At 43.8% G+C, this 16243-nt stretch overlaps 1 protein-coding gene across 3 annotated transcripts in view; it reads right to left on the bottom strand.

The window, feature by feature from the left end:
* KCNIP4 (potassium voltage-gated channel interacting protein 4) overlaps positions 1 to 16243 on the bottom strand; it is a 676014-nt gene that overhangs the window by 137521 nt on the left and 522250 nt on the right. The window contains exon 1 of one of the 3 annotated variants that reach the window (XM_061583683.1): positions 1300 to 1413. The exons of 1 other annotated variant lie outside the window; for it this stretch is intronic. In XM_061583683.1, coding sequence (XP_061439667.1) covers positions 1300 to 1327 — 28 coding nt within the window. In that variant the 5' untranslated portion in view covers positions 1328 to 1413. Of the gene's footprint in view, positions 1 to 240; positions 349 to 1299; positions 1414 to 16243 lie in introns of those variants that run through there. One more of the 3 variants, XM_061583684.1, reaches the window with a different exon arrangement.

The raw sequence follows: 16243 nt of genomic DNA on the forward strand, positions 1-16243 counted from the left end.
ATAGTATTCCAGAGTCCTGAATAGCTTTGTTTCTAATACCCCTTTCTCCCTCCGCCACCACCCCTTTCTCCCTCCGCCACCACCCCTTTCTCCCTCCGCCACCACCCCTTTCTCCCTCCGCCACCACCCCTTTCTCCCTCCGCCACCACCCCTTTCTCCCTCCGCCACCACCCCTTTCTCCCTCCGCCACCTTCCCCTTATTCACAAGTTACTCTGTACCCAGATAGAAGCCCCCTGTACCTGGGTTCAGCTGCTCTTGAGAAGGAGTCTATACATAGTGAGTTGAAAAATCACTGGTACCCTGAAGAAAGAGGTCTTTTGTTCACGTGGTGAATCACCCTGCATGCTGTCCAGGTGGAGCTAATCGTGAACAATTCCAAGCAGGAAAGAGGAATACGGCTAAAATGGATGCAAGGGCAAGAAAGAGGGAAAGGAGACCAGCCTAAAGCAGAGTTCTTGTGTGCAGGCAATGAATGAGCTTGAAGGAGAGGGGAAAAGCTCTGGAGGACTCACACCACATATTTTTTTAAAGTCTACTTAGAAGTAAGTCTTATTGAAATCAGTGGGGCTTATTCCTAGGTAAGTGGAGTTGAGTGCCTAAAAATGTAAGAGGTTCTGTCAGGGAAGCTAGAGTGAGGAATGGACTGTCTGAATTGTTAATTCTAAAAACAAAGTTTGTTTTGCAAACTTAAATGGAATTCAAGCCTCTTGTGATTTCAGGTAAGTGAAAATTGCTGTACTGAGAGAAGGCAAAAAGAGGCAGGGAAGCAGAAACCTAGTCAGGAGAGATAAGGGGGAAGGGGGGAGAGAGACAGCGTTTGAGGATTCACACTGTAATTCTAAAAAGTCTACTCAGAAGTAAGTCCTACTTCCTTCAATTGGGCTTACTCCCAGGTAAGGGGAGTTAGGATTGCCAAAAAAAGTGATCTCTGTCAGGGTAGCTAGAGATAGGCATGTCTAAATTGATAGTTGTTTTTTTAAAAAAAATCAAGCTTGGTTTCCATTTGCAGTGCAATCCTTACTATTCCTACTCCTGAATAAATCCCATTCAGTTCAGTGGGACTTACTCCCTGGTAAGAAGAATTAGGATTTCAGCTCCATAAAAAGAAACAGTTTGGAGGTGGTGGAGCAAGGGAGGGGAGAGAGTTTGTCTCTGGGTGCTTTCATACATGGGGCTAATACCGTTAAACGGATTAAAAAGGTAGCGCTTCATTCCGGATTTCAAAAATCCCTTTCACACTGCAGTACCTGTTATACCGGCATTTTGCACAACAGTCTTTCACACAGGCCTTCACCTACCGGTTTGAGGCCTGTTCTTTCGGTGCATGGGGGGGTTGAAGGAGGCGCAATTGTGATCAGCTGAGAGGCGGGCCAGCACAGCAGCAGAGGCTCTGGTTAAGCAGCAGCAGCATAGGCTGCTGTCCAGGAGCAGCTGGGATCGGCTGGGAGGCGCTGCGGTGGCAGTTGGTAAGGGCGGGAATGCACTGCATGCTGGGATGGCTGTCACGTGAGCAGCGGCAGCTAGCGCAAAACTCCCGCGATCTTCCGTGTCCCCGGCCTTGCTATCGGAATTTTTCAGGTATCATTTATTGCGGAATTTAGCGCTAAACTTCCACTACATTCCACTAGAATTCTGGAGCTACCCGTTATGTTGTGTGAAAGCTCAAATTTTATGCACAAATTAACAGGAAATAAATCGTCAGAATAACGGAATAAAGTGCAGTGTGAAAGCACCCACTGTTCCTGCTCACAGTACAACCCTAGTCATGTTTACTTAGAAGTCCCACTGAGCTCAATGGGACTTACTCCCAAGTAAGTGGGGCTGGGATAGGACGGCAGCATCACTTTGAGGGGAATGTAACTTTGGGTAATAGTTATCCCTTGTGTCTTAATAACATAATCCCAGGCAGGTTTACTCAAAAGTAACTTTCACTGTTCAATGGAGCGTACTCTCAAGTAACTGTGCGTAGGATTATAGCCTTAATTTTATTTAATGCCATATTTCCTTTACATCTCAACTTTCCTCCAAAGAGCTCAACGTGCATATGTAGTCCTGCACCTCCCCAATATATGCTCAGAATTCCCCTACAAGGTAGTTTAGGCTGAGAAGGTGACTAGCCCAAAAGTCACCTAGTGAGTTTCATGGCTGAATGAGGATTTGAACACAAGTCTCCCAGGCTCTAGCCCAGCAGTCTTATCACTACACCACACTGGCTTTTGCAAAACCTGGACACTGCAGTACTTCTAAAAATCACAATATAAATTACCCACTATACTTTTCTTCCTTGGTCTTTTAAAACCTATAGAAATCAATGGTAATGTAAATTCTTTTGTGTGCTTCATATTTCCTCCTAAAGGTCGAGAGAGAGAAATATAGCCAAGGACTCTTCCAATAGTTTGATGGCATATGTCACCAGTGACACATGAGGGGGGCAGAATGCACTGAGATGGCAAGGTTGGGGGTACTTCGGTGGAATGCAGCACTAGCCTGCAGGTGTGTGCCAACCTAGTGCAGGATGGTGGTGCCACTGGCCCTGAACTGGCAGGCACCTTGCCCCATCCCCATTCAGTGAGTGGCGGTGCTGCCATTACCAGGACAGCACTGCTGTTACAGAGTTGGGGATCTACCTTGTGTTTTACTAGAACCCCAAGAGCCACCAACTACAGCCAGCTCCAAAAGACTTGCATCTAGTATGAAAGAACATGGTGTCTCTGGTAAGTTGCTGAGCACAGGGTTATCAGAACTGAGATGAGCTGACAGTCTTTCCACACATAGGTCTATTCTTACTTCCCAGAAGTATTCTTAATTTCAGTTGTCAAATTTCCATATGGGTGTGTGTCCTTGTGTTACTATTGGTAAACTGGAAGCCAGAGGTGCTTGCCAATTGACTACAAATCTCCCAGGAATCTACCAATAGATTACAGTTTACCTTCTGGCCACCCCTGCACTAAATAATTTGTATGTGCACAGGCCTACCTTGCAGGGTTGTTGTAGCATGGTTCAAAGGACTGCTTGTAAGAATGAAACTACAACAACAGAGGTAAGACTCTTCAAAACACTGCCAAAGAAGACATTCTCAAAAAAGCAATGTAACCTTTCCACTGTGTACCCAGAAACAGAGAAGAAAAAATTGTGGATTTGCTCATCTCTGTGCAGCTCTCACCTTTTGCGTCAAGTATCATGCATCAAAATTAGACACACATCATGGTCAAACACATGATAATGGCTGCCTCCATTAGAAATTGCTGCCAGAAGTAGCTGCATCGGTTTTATGGTAACACAAACCTGCCTTGTAGAGTTGTAATACTCTAGATCAGGATGGTTAAATTTCAGGTTTTTGGTATTGATTTTTTTATAATTATTATTACAAAAACCCAAGATACACCAACCAGAGCAAGCCACAAAATATATACACTTAGAATTAAATTAGTTTTAGCCCAGGGATTTGTTTTGTGTTTCAGAACTGAATTGAGCTCACAGTATTTCCACACAAAAATCCACACCTGATTACCAACCCCTAGTTTTCTTCTTTTCAGCAGTATAATGGTGGGGTGGTCATTTTCTTGTTTTCATTGTGAAACAGGAGTCTGAAAAAATCCTCACTGATCTTCTGCGAGTCACCCTGAGATACACCAATACATTTTGATCTACTTTCTGCCCGCCCTGCATTTACAGTGCTATCCAAAAGCTAAAGATTATGACATAGATCATAAAGAGATACTGATGATCACTTTTTGATACTGAACTACAAACATTTCCACTGAAAAACCATAAAAACAACAGGTCAGAGCTTTCTTGTATCCCAAATTCCAGGGGACAGAGTATGTTACAGTGGGAGCAGCAGGCTGCAAATCCCGACTGATAAATAATTTTCCCCACATTTATATTTTGAGTGTAGTTCTGTGTATTAAAACACCTGATATCCTCAAAAAATAATAATGTGTACCGTGTTGGAAGAATCATTTCAGTTCACACTCTTTTAAGAAGCTTGTTTTTGTTGTAGCTCCTCCTCAAAATATTTCTATATATAAATATTCAATGTGTTTAGGTCCGCACTTACACAGATTTTATCTATGAGTAAGCCCTATTGATCTCTATAGGACATGTATAGGATTGTTCCATGAAAGCCTGCATCAAAAACCATAATACTGTTATGGGTTTTGGGGTTGAGATGGATAATTTCTATGATTCCCCTTCCAGCCTCTGATGTGGAATCCTATGCCTTGGGGTGAGAAACCCACTCTGCTGTTTAGATGAGTTTCTTTTGTTAATCTAATAGAGTGGCCAGGTGGGTTAATAGGCCTATCAGGTGCCTATCAGCTGGTGAATGGGCCAGAGAAATCCATCTGTCATTGAAACTCTTCAGGACAGCCCCCCTGTCCTGGAGCCGAGGAGAGGCTTATGTTTTGAGTTGTGTCGGAGAAAGGCTGAGAACTGGAGGCAGGCAGAGAGACTGGCTCTCTGCACCATGGCTTTGGGGTACCTCCTGTAACCCTGATGGAAAAGCTGGATATTGGACTGCTGATGCTTTGAACCCCTCCATCCTAAGCTCAGGTTGGAATGTGTAAATAAACAAACCATATTTCATAAAGACACCACAGTCTCCGCTGACCTTCTACCCAAGGAAACCAAACCCTGGGCAAGCGTAGGGCCCAATGGAAATCTCACCGCTCGGAGATAGGGGTGGTGCACAACAATACTTTAAGAATAACAGGCAATGAAAAATTCAATATTTTAATAGCTATAAGTATGATAGTTACAGAAGTTACTGTCTTCTTTTTAAAAGTTGGTGTTTTGGTTTTAAAAACTTAAGAATCTGCAGGAAAAATGAAAAGAGTACAACTACATTCCCATTTCTGCCAAAACTCTTTCTGTTGAATGTACATCTTGACAGGAAACCATTTCAGGAAGTATAACAGACCCAGCATGCCTTGCCTTGTTGCCAGTAAAAGGGAATTGCTTCAATGGCGCATTTAATAAGTGTTATTAAAATAGGGTTACCATCATTTTGTCATTTCAAAAAGAGTACATTTGGCTTCGATAAGTGAAAACTAAGAGTATGCTGTTGCACCATCTCAAAAAGAGTACATGTACTCTTCAAAGAGTACGGTTGGTAACCTTACATTGAAACCATTTTCTTTTCCTGGCAGTGAATGTGTATATGACAGAGATGTACTCTCATTGAATATTACATGTGAATAATTGTACAAGTGTAGAGCCCAACTACTTGTGTATCCAGGTACACAGACTGTATACTCGTTGAATGCAATGTGTGAGCAGGGCGCAGAGCTTGGAAAAGTTGCTTTTTTGAACTACAGCTCCCATCAGCCTAATCCAGTGGCCATGTTGCCTAGGGCTGATGGGAGTTGTAGTTCAAAAAAGTAACTTTTCCAAGCTCTGAGCAGGGCCCCTATCTCCTCTTACCTCCACATTCAGTCACTGCCTCCCTCCATGCTGATGCTCCTCCTCCACTCGCCCTCCGTCCTTCCCTTTCTGCATTTGTCCTTCTTTGTAGCAGCAGCATAGTCCAACCAAGCCTTGCTGATGCCATCATGACGGTATTTTCCACTACCTTTCAGGTAGGCAACCTGCAGCCCTCACTCTCATTGTGCAGTTCCCAGAATCTCCCCAATCCCCATCCCAATGAACATCACTGCCAGTGCTGGTCTGCTGATATGTGGGAAGAGTTGAGAGTGGGGGAACAGAGACTTGAGCTGCAAATAAAGTTAAACTTTATCTGAAGCCCCCCCCACTTCCCCCCACTGCTCAGTTGTTCTTGGTGACTGGTTGGTGTGTGTGTGACAGAGATGCTGTTGAAAGAGGAAGAGAGTGTTTTTCTTCCTTTGGCAGCTTATCCTTGAAATTTACCCTTCAAAAACAGCATAAGAAGAGCCTGCTGGATCAGGCCAACGACCCATCTAGTCCAGCATCTTGTTCTCACTGTGGCCAACCACATGCCTATGGGAAGTCTGCAAGCAGCACTCTGTCCTCCGGTGGTTTCCAGCAACTGGCATTCAGAAGCATGTTGCCTGCGACCATGGAGGCAGAGCATAGCTATCATGCCCAGTAGCCATTGATAGCCTTATCCTCCATGAATTTGTCTATTCCTCTATTAAAGCCATCCAGCTTGGTGGACATTTCTGCCTCCTGCGGGGGCAAATTCTTTAGGTTAACTATATGCTGTGTGAAGCAGTACTTTCTTTTGTCTGGTCTGAATTTTCCAACATCAACCAGCAACAGCTTTACTGGATGCCCATGAGTTCTTAAAAAACAGATCTCTTGCACATGCTCACTTCTCCAGTGCGGAAGGAGCTTTCAGCATCCACAGGTGACGGACAAAGCCTGAACTTTCACCTTCATGCTCAAATCTCTTTGCTTCCTTTTACAAATAGTGATTGCTGCAGCTGCCTTTTATATATAATATTTTGTTCCCGAGATTTTGTGATTGCCAGTCAGATTGATTAACTGTAGTTTATTCCTCCTATGTGCCCTAAGGCCAGAAACATCTAGAAGGCCAGTTTGGTGCTTCTCTGTATTTGCAAAGGAGTGAAACCATCTATCTTTTCAGACAGGGCAGCTTAAGAAATATCAATGAGTGCAGTTGTTTGCAGACAATAAAGAGAGAAGAGGGGGAGTAGAAAGGTGTTTTTTTTAAGTGGGGGAAGAGAACATTACAGTGATTACAAATTACATCAGTATATGCTATGTATAATTTAGCATTACTGTCAGCCACCTGGAAATTTCAGAATAAGCTAACTAAAAATTATAAAAATATAGCCTTTGACACAAATTTCTAAACCTAGAAACAGCAGTGAATGGATTTAATATTTTGTTGATGGACCACTCCTATTCTCCTCTTTTGCCACTGGCTTTCAGTGTCCCCTCAAAAGTAGCACCATATCAAAATGCCTCTGCAGATATGGACATCTTGGGCCCCCAATGTTAGTTTCTCAATTTTCTGTAACAAGTTTGTAGATGCAGAGGATGCACGCACATACTCGGTGAGAGTTTTTAATTCTTTAAGTATTTAGAGCTTCTTTTAAAAGTGAGACTCTCAAGAGTTCTGTGGCAGTATATGAACTAGCATAACTTGACTTTTTTTCAGAACGCCCTTAACTAGGGCATGTCATGCAAAAATGGTCTGACCATGGGGAAACGTGCCTATGCTGAATCATAATTCTCCAGAAGACCATGGGGCCATGGATGGGTATAATCCGCTGATGTCTGCATACCTGTGCCATTAATTAGCAAAATTATTAAGTATATGAATAAAATTATATCCCTAGAAAGGAGGCAAGTTCAGTTTTATAAAAGTTGGAGTTCAGGGGGAAGGCAAAGTAATTACACCACATCCTTTCCAAGGGACAAAATAATAACCTGACAACACCTTCAGCATACTCTGGACAATAGCATCCAGTTGGTAATTATCCAGAAGGCAAATAAATACAGACACTGCATATTTGTTAATTTGAATCACTGATGTTCAAAAACCCTGTCAACTTCATTGAATCTAATTGCTTATTAACATTTGTCTATTTACTTGTCAGATGTTCAAAGGGGGGAAAAGTCCACTAAAATAAGTTACATACTCTAAACTAGCAAATGTGTTGCCTGTCTTGTGTTCCAGGAAGAACAAAGTGTATGGCATTCAACAGATAATAATCTGCCAAGAGCTTTTCAGTCTTTTAAGTGGGTAACCAGTGTGTGAGAGAGAAAGTGGGGACAAACCCATTGGCTCTACCCAGTTTCCTCCTTGTTGTCAGCTTCATCCTCTACAGTGTGCTGGGAAGGTGAACTTCTGAAGCATGGTGCATTCTCTACTTGTGGGGGCTCTGCATACAGTTTAGAATCCTGGAAGATTAAGGTTCTAAATTGCACAAGAAGGCTCCCTGATGCAGAAGGTAGTCTTCCCAACATGTGAAAGGCAATAATGGGGATGTCATGGTGGGGCAGGACCAATGGCCTTATCCCCCACTCTCCCCTTCACACGACGGTAATCTGGGTGGTGATGGTGATGTTGGCGTTGCTTTAATGTGGCTTTTTTCATGCCTTGATGGAAACCTGTTCCCTACTCTATGGATCTCACCATGGGAGGAAGCTGTACCCTCAGTGGCACAGATGAATATAGGGGCACGCTTGTCACACCCCAATTTCGAAAGCAAGAGTGACTGCTTGGGCTCCCATCTCCGCCCCATTACTGAATGCTCTTCTTTTGCTAAGCGTTGTGTTCATGCACTCAGGAGCACTAGACCTGTCCTCCAGGGGGTGTTTATGTCATGGCCCCGTCAGAGGACTCCTCAGATGAGAACGACTCGGGAGTAACAGCAGCAGACCCAGGAGCAGCAGAAGACACGGAGGAGCCTCCTGAGAATCCAGCTCCTTCTGCCCCTCAGCTGCAGAGCACCCCAGGGACAGCAGAGGCCCTGCAGCCAGACACAGACAGTGAACAGGATACTCCCCCCTCACCTGTAGAACGTAGACAGCAGAAGGTCAGGCAGAAGAGAGGCAGGCCTGTCTGCTTAAGGCCCAAACACTGAGGGCTCACACCTGCTGTCCATCCTGCTCTTTATAAGGCACACCTTGGCTGCAGCTTGTTGCTGACTGCAACGTCAGGTGTGGCTTGTGTGTTCCTAGTTTCCTGGCACCCTCTTTCAGACTGACCCCTTGGCACTTGATCCCGGACCTCTACTGACCTCACTTCTGGACTCCTGACTCGGCAAGTACGCTTCGGACAAGCCTGGCCCTTATCAGCTCCCCTCCTCCTAGACCTGGCAGATTTATGACCAGACTGCCGGCTAAGGACTTTGCTTCCCTGCCAACCACCCAGGAATTTCCAGCCCCCCACCGGCCCTGCTGACGCAGTGTAGAGCTGACAGTTTATTCTTTTGGTTAGAATGAATGAATGATTTTTATTTCGGTCACAGACCAGCCATTATATCACTAAATCCAATACAAAGAATTGCATCGTACACAGAAGAGTGAAATACATACAGATTAGTATAAAAAACTGAATTTACAATTAAAAATATTTTAAAAAAACATATAGTGGCTAGAATAAAATATTTAACCAAGATCCATTACCATTTTCCTACACTTGATAGCTGCCGCACAAAATCTGGCTACATTGCTAGTGACCCATGGGATTTTATCCGCTAACATAAAGGAGGGATAATCAGATTCCGAAACCAGAGGGAATGCTTGTAAGATTGGGGTGATGAAAGCAAGGCGGATGTCCCTGTAAAAGGAACAATGTAAGAGGACATGTCCAATTGACTCCACCTCCCCGTTATCACATGGGCAGACTCGATCACCAAGGGGGATTGTGTTGTATCTTCCCTCCAGGAGAGCAGAAGGCAAGACATTGTGCCTGGCTAGGGTAAATGCCTTTCTATATTTTACAATAGTTAGATCTGCAAGTTAATTTGCCACTAGAAATACCCTTCGGGTCAGGCCTGGATTAGTGTATGCCGCCAGCAAACTCAGGTTAGTTTGAAGTTCAATGTCCTTTATCCGTTGGGAGATAAGCAGTTTGGCCTTAGTTAGCCCGAATTTAATAAGCGTCTCCAGAGACAAACCTAAGGCGTATATTTTCTTATACACCATCTGCTTCCATTTTGACTGGAAGGGATCTTCTAGTGTAAGAGGGGCTAGTCCCCCAGGGGTAAAGATCAGCTTTAGCCAATAATTGATACTGAGGGTCCACACCCGAGACTCTATCAGAGGAAGTCCGACCTCTAGACGGCAGGCCACATTAGGAATACAAGGGGGGAGCCCCAAAATGGCTCTAAGAAATTTGGCTTGTATAGCTTCCAGACACCCGGTTACTCTAGGCGCAAAATTGTGCTCCATATATCAGTTGTGCTATTATCTTGGCGCTGAATACCTGTAGCGCGGTGGGGATGTATTGTCCCCCTTTACTATAATAAAAGGAGAGCAATGCCTTTACACTCCTCTGTACATTCTCGGTAGCGTTGATACACTGAGGCTTCCAGGAACAAGAGGCATGGAAGACTACTCCCAAATATCTATACACTAGAGCCTGCTGGATTGGGTGATCATTTATTCGCCATTGATGTCTAACCTTTTTCTTTGTAAATATCACCACCTTCGTTTTATCATAGTTTATTTCCAGTCTTTCCTGGGTGCAGAAAGAGGCAAAGGCAGTTCAAACTGTGAGTGTGTGAAATGGCAGGGTGACAAGTTACATCCATACCCCATTCAGAGGTTTAACTTTAGGAGTGCCTGGAGAGGAAGCTAAACTCTGAAGATGGATAATTAGCAATTCATGCTAACAGCATTTTAACATGGCATTTCCCCAAGGCAAAAACATGAACAGTGATTTGCCAGAGACTATAACAGAAACTAAGGACTGCCACTGTAAATAGGCACTGTTGGAACATATGAGGAGGGATGACCTGATCTTTCCAGGGTCAGACCTTGAACAGTGAGCTGGTCAGTTTGAGGCATCTGACCAATCAAACTGTAGGTCAGAGAGGCACAGAATTTAAAATATTTTTTATCCTTTCAGCCTCAATTTCTTGGCCTAAGGAAATCTGTGCTTTCTCAGATAGATACACTTGTTCAGGGAACAGGTCTCCAGCTTCTAAAAAGTTTATAGTTCAAAGCTGATGGCTCTGGCATATTTCCTGGTTTGCCTTCTTCCAATCCCAATTACTAGGTTTAGCAGCTTTTCCCCATTAGAACTCAGATGCACAAACCAACCCATTTTCTCTCCTTTCCAGTAGTGTTAGGGCAGGACTTCAGGGCAGAAGTGTAGGGGCCCATCTTGCAAAATTAGCAGCAGGGACCCCAAACACTGCAGGGTTGGCTACCCAGCTCACAGAAGGAATATGATTTCCACCACCAACACCACACACAACTGTACTTTCAAGGAATTGCAGCCCTGATCCATGGGTTTGTGTCTCCTGGTGGTCAGGCAGCTGTTGCAACTGGGTACTCTGAGATTCGTTGATAAAAATGTTGTAGATCAACTAATGATTATGTTAAAGGTAGGTCACTTTCAATTATCAGAGGTTTCATAAATCATGGGTGATGCAGCCATGGATGAGTGCAATGACCTCATGCCTCACTCACCCCTCCTGTGATGTGCCAGTTGTGGTGCAGAGATCCTGGCTTGCATTAAGGCCAGAGTTCCATCACATCTGAACTGGGGAATCCTAGCTCAGCACTGATTAACAAACCAGGACAATAACCTAGGTTCCAGAGATACCCAGTTGGAATGTAACAAAGAACTCGAGGCTCTTTGAGGACAAAATCACCTGCCTCCATGTGAACATGCTGATACGGTGTCTGCTGAGATGTCTAATGCATCGTCCTCTCCAGTTTTGTGGAATCAGTTTGTTACTGATGCCTAAGAATGTGGAAGACTCTTGCAGCTGTACTACCTACTGCATGCTCTCTCATCCTATTCCCATCCTGGCTGGTACGTGGCCAGAGTGTGGTGAATGTTTTACTGCTTGATGGGGTGGTCTCTGTTGCCTTGAAGGAGACAGTTGACTTGCAGGGTGGCAGAGGGCAAGATTTTGTCCCCAATGCCATTTAATACCTATGTGAAACTACTGGGGGTGGTAATTAGGAGATTTGGGGCAAAGTGTCACCAATATGCTGATGATGCCTTGCTCTATTTCTCTGTAACATCTGAATCAGAAGAGGCCATGCATGTCCTAAACCAATACCAGGAGGCAGTCATGAGCTGGATGAAGGCTAATAAACTGTGACTGAAAAGACTGAAACCCTATGGATGGGTAGTTCCCAGATCTGGGAACTCGGTTGTGTACCAGCTCTGCATGGGGTTTCTCTCCCTCTGAAGGAGCAGGTTTGTAGTTGAGGGTGCTCCTAGATCCAGCACTGTCACTAGAGGCCCAGGTGACCTCTGTGGCTTGAAGCGCCCATTACCATCTTTGGTTGGTGCACCAACTACAATTGTTCCTGGCCAGGGACTGCCTTGCCACAGTTGTCTATACATTGCTAGCCTCACAATTAAATTACTGCAATGTGCTGTATATGAGGCTACCCTTGCACCTTTAATGCAAAATGCAGTTACTAGGATGCATAGTGCAACACAGCTTTACCCACCTTACATCAGTGTTAAAGCATCTGCACTGATTGGATTGGTACTGATGGCAACACAGAAGTGGATATTCTCAGTGATGGCACACACGCTCTGGAATGCCTTCCCTCAAGTAATCTGTGAAAACCTTATATGCTTACTCAGACTTCTTTGGATTCTGAGTGTTAATTATTTTGTTTTGTATATGGCTCACTTTTATTTGTGATATATAGTTTTGTTTTTATCTCATTTTTAGGAAATTGTGTTCCTAAAAATGTTCTTGCATTTTTTATGTAAACCACTTAGAGATTTTTATTACATTAAGTAGTATATTTTTTAAAAATAAATACAGTATTAATACAAGCCAAAGCCAGTCACAGTGTCAGAAGCGGCTGATAACTGCCTGAATGCTGTCAGCATATACCACCCTCTGTCTTTAGACAACTGCAGAGCATATCAATCTATAACGTATTTCTTTCTTTGTTTTCATCTCTTTCCATATAGGTTTTAGCATCTTACATACATTTGCTTTCTTCATGAGAAACTGCATGCTTGTGATTCTGAAATGTCTCCAGAGTTGTGGCATAACTAGATATTTTAGTTCTTAGATGACACTCCTTGCTCCGAGCATTCTTCTGTCAAAAATGCCATTGTCAATTAATATTATTTAAATTACTGAAAACAGAGAATGTAATCATTTCTGAAACTGAAAAATGCAAAAGCCCTGGACAAGTGGATTGGTCTAATGATATTCTGTCAGCTGGAGAGCAAACAATTGTTAACTTCTGCTGTTGCAAACTGAATGCACAAGGAGGAGCATACATTCCTACAAATACTTTACTTGCCAGAAAGTTGTGCCTTTAGGAAAGAACCAACAATTGTATCAGTTATCACTAACCTCCATACCAGCTTTCATATGCAACTGTTACCAAGGCTTGACTGATGGCTAAAGACCCCTGGGTGCTTTTTACTCGCATAGTAATTGTTTTAGAATTATTACAAAACACAGCTTGGAGGTGTTTGCTTTTTTTCTGAGGCATCCTTCCCAAGAGAGTGTTCAGTGAGCCCGTAGCTTTTCTTAGACACTGTCAATGTTATAAATGCATATTCTAAAACACAACTTCATTTAAAAGCACAATGCATTCACAATTCTGCTATTTGCTATTTCTCATGAGGCAAAACAAATACTTAATTTTAAAATACTGTGAACCCTGTACTAAGATGATCTTTTGTTCGTAAGTAATCCCAGGTTTGCCATCAAGTGTACAATTAATAAGGAATACAGCTATCCTGGCTCTGATTATTGTATCTATAGGATGCACGTATTTCCAAACATGCATGTCTCATTCACCCATTACACCTTTTAAATGTAAACAAATTTTAGCTGTACCCCTAAAATACCCAATATGTGAAGCAGCCCTGAGAACCATTTCATTCTTTGTAGTGTTAGGCACATTTGAAGAGTCTAGATTAGTGCTGTCAGTCAGTCAAGTCTTTATCTGCATTTAGCCATAGGCCACCACACATACAAAATAGACAATTAACCATAAAACTTAAAACATACAATCATGTCGAACTCATGGGCATTGTGGCTTTTACATAGTTTGCTCTTAGCTTTTTTGCGGCTAGTGCGAAATTTGCCACTGCAATTGTGACCTGATTATGGTTGTCAGCTAGGAGCGCAACCACCCAGTCACCACTAGGGAGCCCTCCTCTAGGGCTAATCAAGGGAGCTAAAAGTTTCTTTCTGGGGTTCCTACACAGGGGGCAGAAGAGCATGTAGTGAGCTAAGTCTTCTGGTACCTTACAGCCAAAGACACAGTGTCGCTCTTGTACTGGGATTCCTGCATATCTGCCTTCCAGAAAAGCTGTGGGCATTGTTTGAAATCTAAGTTCTGTGAACACTCTTTGCAAGGGGGCAGATGTCAGGGTGTCAAAGTAACATGGTTTGGCGTGGCTAAGTTTGAAAAGAGGAAACCAGGATGAGAAGGGAGCCGCAACAGTTGTTGCCCTGTCTTGGTTCGCATCATGATCGAAAACCTGGTTTCGAAGTTCAGTGGGGTTAAGGCCTGCAAGCTTGCTCAAAGTAAGGTTATAGATTTCTAGTGCTGGCTGGCCCCCTTGGGCCCATCCCCCACACCGCTGTTGTTCATGCCAGCAGAGCTTTGGGAGGGAGTTGTCATCCATCGCCAAGATCCTTCTCCAGTACCTTAGGTAAGCCAGATCTATTTTTGCTGCCAAGGATGGAAGGCCAAGTGGGCTGCTGGTGCACCTCACGGTAGCCCCAGAATCTGTCTCATAAATGTGTTTTGGAGGGCCTCAAGCCTAGGTTTAACTGGGCGGCCCCAGAGCTCTGATCCATATAGGATTTTTGGAAGAACTTTGGCCACAAAAAGTTTTAACATTGGATTAATCCAAATGCTGCCCCCCGCAGGTGAAAAAAAACCTCCTTAGTTGACCACATGCTCTGGCACCCAATAATTTAATCGCCTCCAGGTGTGATCTCCACGAGAGGTTATCGCTGAAGTTTAGGCCTAGATATTTAAAGGTTTGGACCTGTTCTAGTGGTTGTCCATTTAGACTCCAGTTTGATTTTGACTTCTTATACTTCCCACAAATCATTATTTTGGTTTTGGAATAATTTACACGCAAACACTGGTCTTTGCAGTATTCTTCCAAACGGCACAAAATCCTTTTTAAACCAATTTTATTTAAGGAGAGCAGGGTCAAATCGTCAGCATACAATGATGATGAAATTTTCCTGGTCCCCACTGATGGGGAAAAAAAGGTGGGAGGAATTGCAGGAATGATGTCATTTATATAAAAATTAAAAAGGAAGGGGGCCAGTATACACCCTTGTTTGACTCCTCTCTCAACTGGGATTGCTCGGGAGAGAGTTCCATTCCTCCCTAGTCGAACCCGCAAGAAGTTTGTCTGATGGAGAGACTGGATTAGCCACAATAACCTCTTATCGATACTAGATTGACCTAATTTATGCCACAGCAAGCCTCTGTCGATTAAGTCAAAGGCAGAAGTAAAGTCTACAAATGCCACGTAAAGGGACCTATTTGGCCCTGTTATGGTCTTATATATTAGATGATGAAGGACATAAGCGTGGTCTACAGTACTCCTGCCTTTCCTGAATCCGTCCTGTTCTTCAAAAATAATGGAGTGCTTGGAGTCCCATTCTAGCAATTTGTTTAGAAGGAAGTGCCCGTACATTTTAGATGTCACATCTAAAAGGCTGATAGGTCTGTAGTTGCGGGGGTCTGAGGGGTCGCCTTTCTTAAAGCTAGGCACCCCTATACTGGTATGCCAGCCTGTGGGGATGGCACCAGTAGAGTTTATTTGGGAAAAAAGTATAGCTAAGAGTGGACCCCACCAGGTGATTTCTGAAAGAAATAACTCTGGGGGCAGCATGTCCTCCCCTGGAGCTTTGCCAGCGCGGAGGGACATGATTAAGTTCCCAATATCTGCGGTGGTAACAGGGGGCCAGGATGGTAATAGGGACTCGTCCTCAAAAAGGGGTGACAATGATGGTGCTGTGCTCCCAAACATGGTGCAAAAATGCAAGACCCAGGTTTCTGTGAGAATGGAGGGGATTGGCACAAAATAATTCTGGGCAACCCCCCCCCGAATTAATCTCCAAAATTCAGGATCGTTTCCTTGGAGTAAAGCCAGACCCAAGGCCTACCAAGTTTTGGTGAAAAAAGCCTGCTTTTTCTCTTTAAGTAACTTTTTATATGCCCTTTTTAAAGAGAGCAGGTGGAGAATGGCTTCGTCAGAATTTGCTCGCCTTGAGATTCTGATTTGGGCATGTAGTTCTCTTTTCTTAATTCTACAGTCCCTATCAAACCATGAATTTGGGCCACTTGGGGCCATATCTGGGGCTGTTCAGGTCACTGACGATTTGAGGATATTAATGATGTCCTCATATATCCTGAGAATGGCCTCTGGGGTTTTGAAGGCCAACTGACGGAACTCTGACAATGGTCTCGACTCTAATAGCCTTTTTACTTCAAACCCGATTTCTGAGGACCACTTAAGACGCTTTGACCCATGCAAGCTGTCTAACATCAGGATAGTTGTGTGTAAATGGGAATGGTGACAGAAGCCCTGTAAAACAAGTCTCAAAGGAAGGTGATCGCTGTCTGATCTAGCTGCCACGGTAA

This window comes from Rhineura floridana, chromosome 9, assembly GCF_030035675.1.
Source record: "Rhineura floridana isolate rRhiFlo1 chromosome 9, rRhiFlo1.hap2, whole genome shotgun sequence".
Lineage (NCBI taxonomy): Eukaryota > Metazoa > Chordata > Lepidosauria > Squamata > Rhineuridae > Rhineura > Rhineura floridana.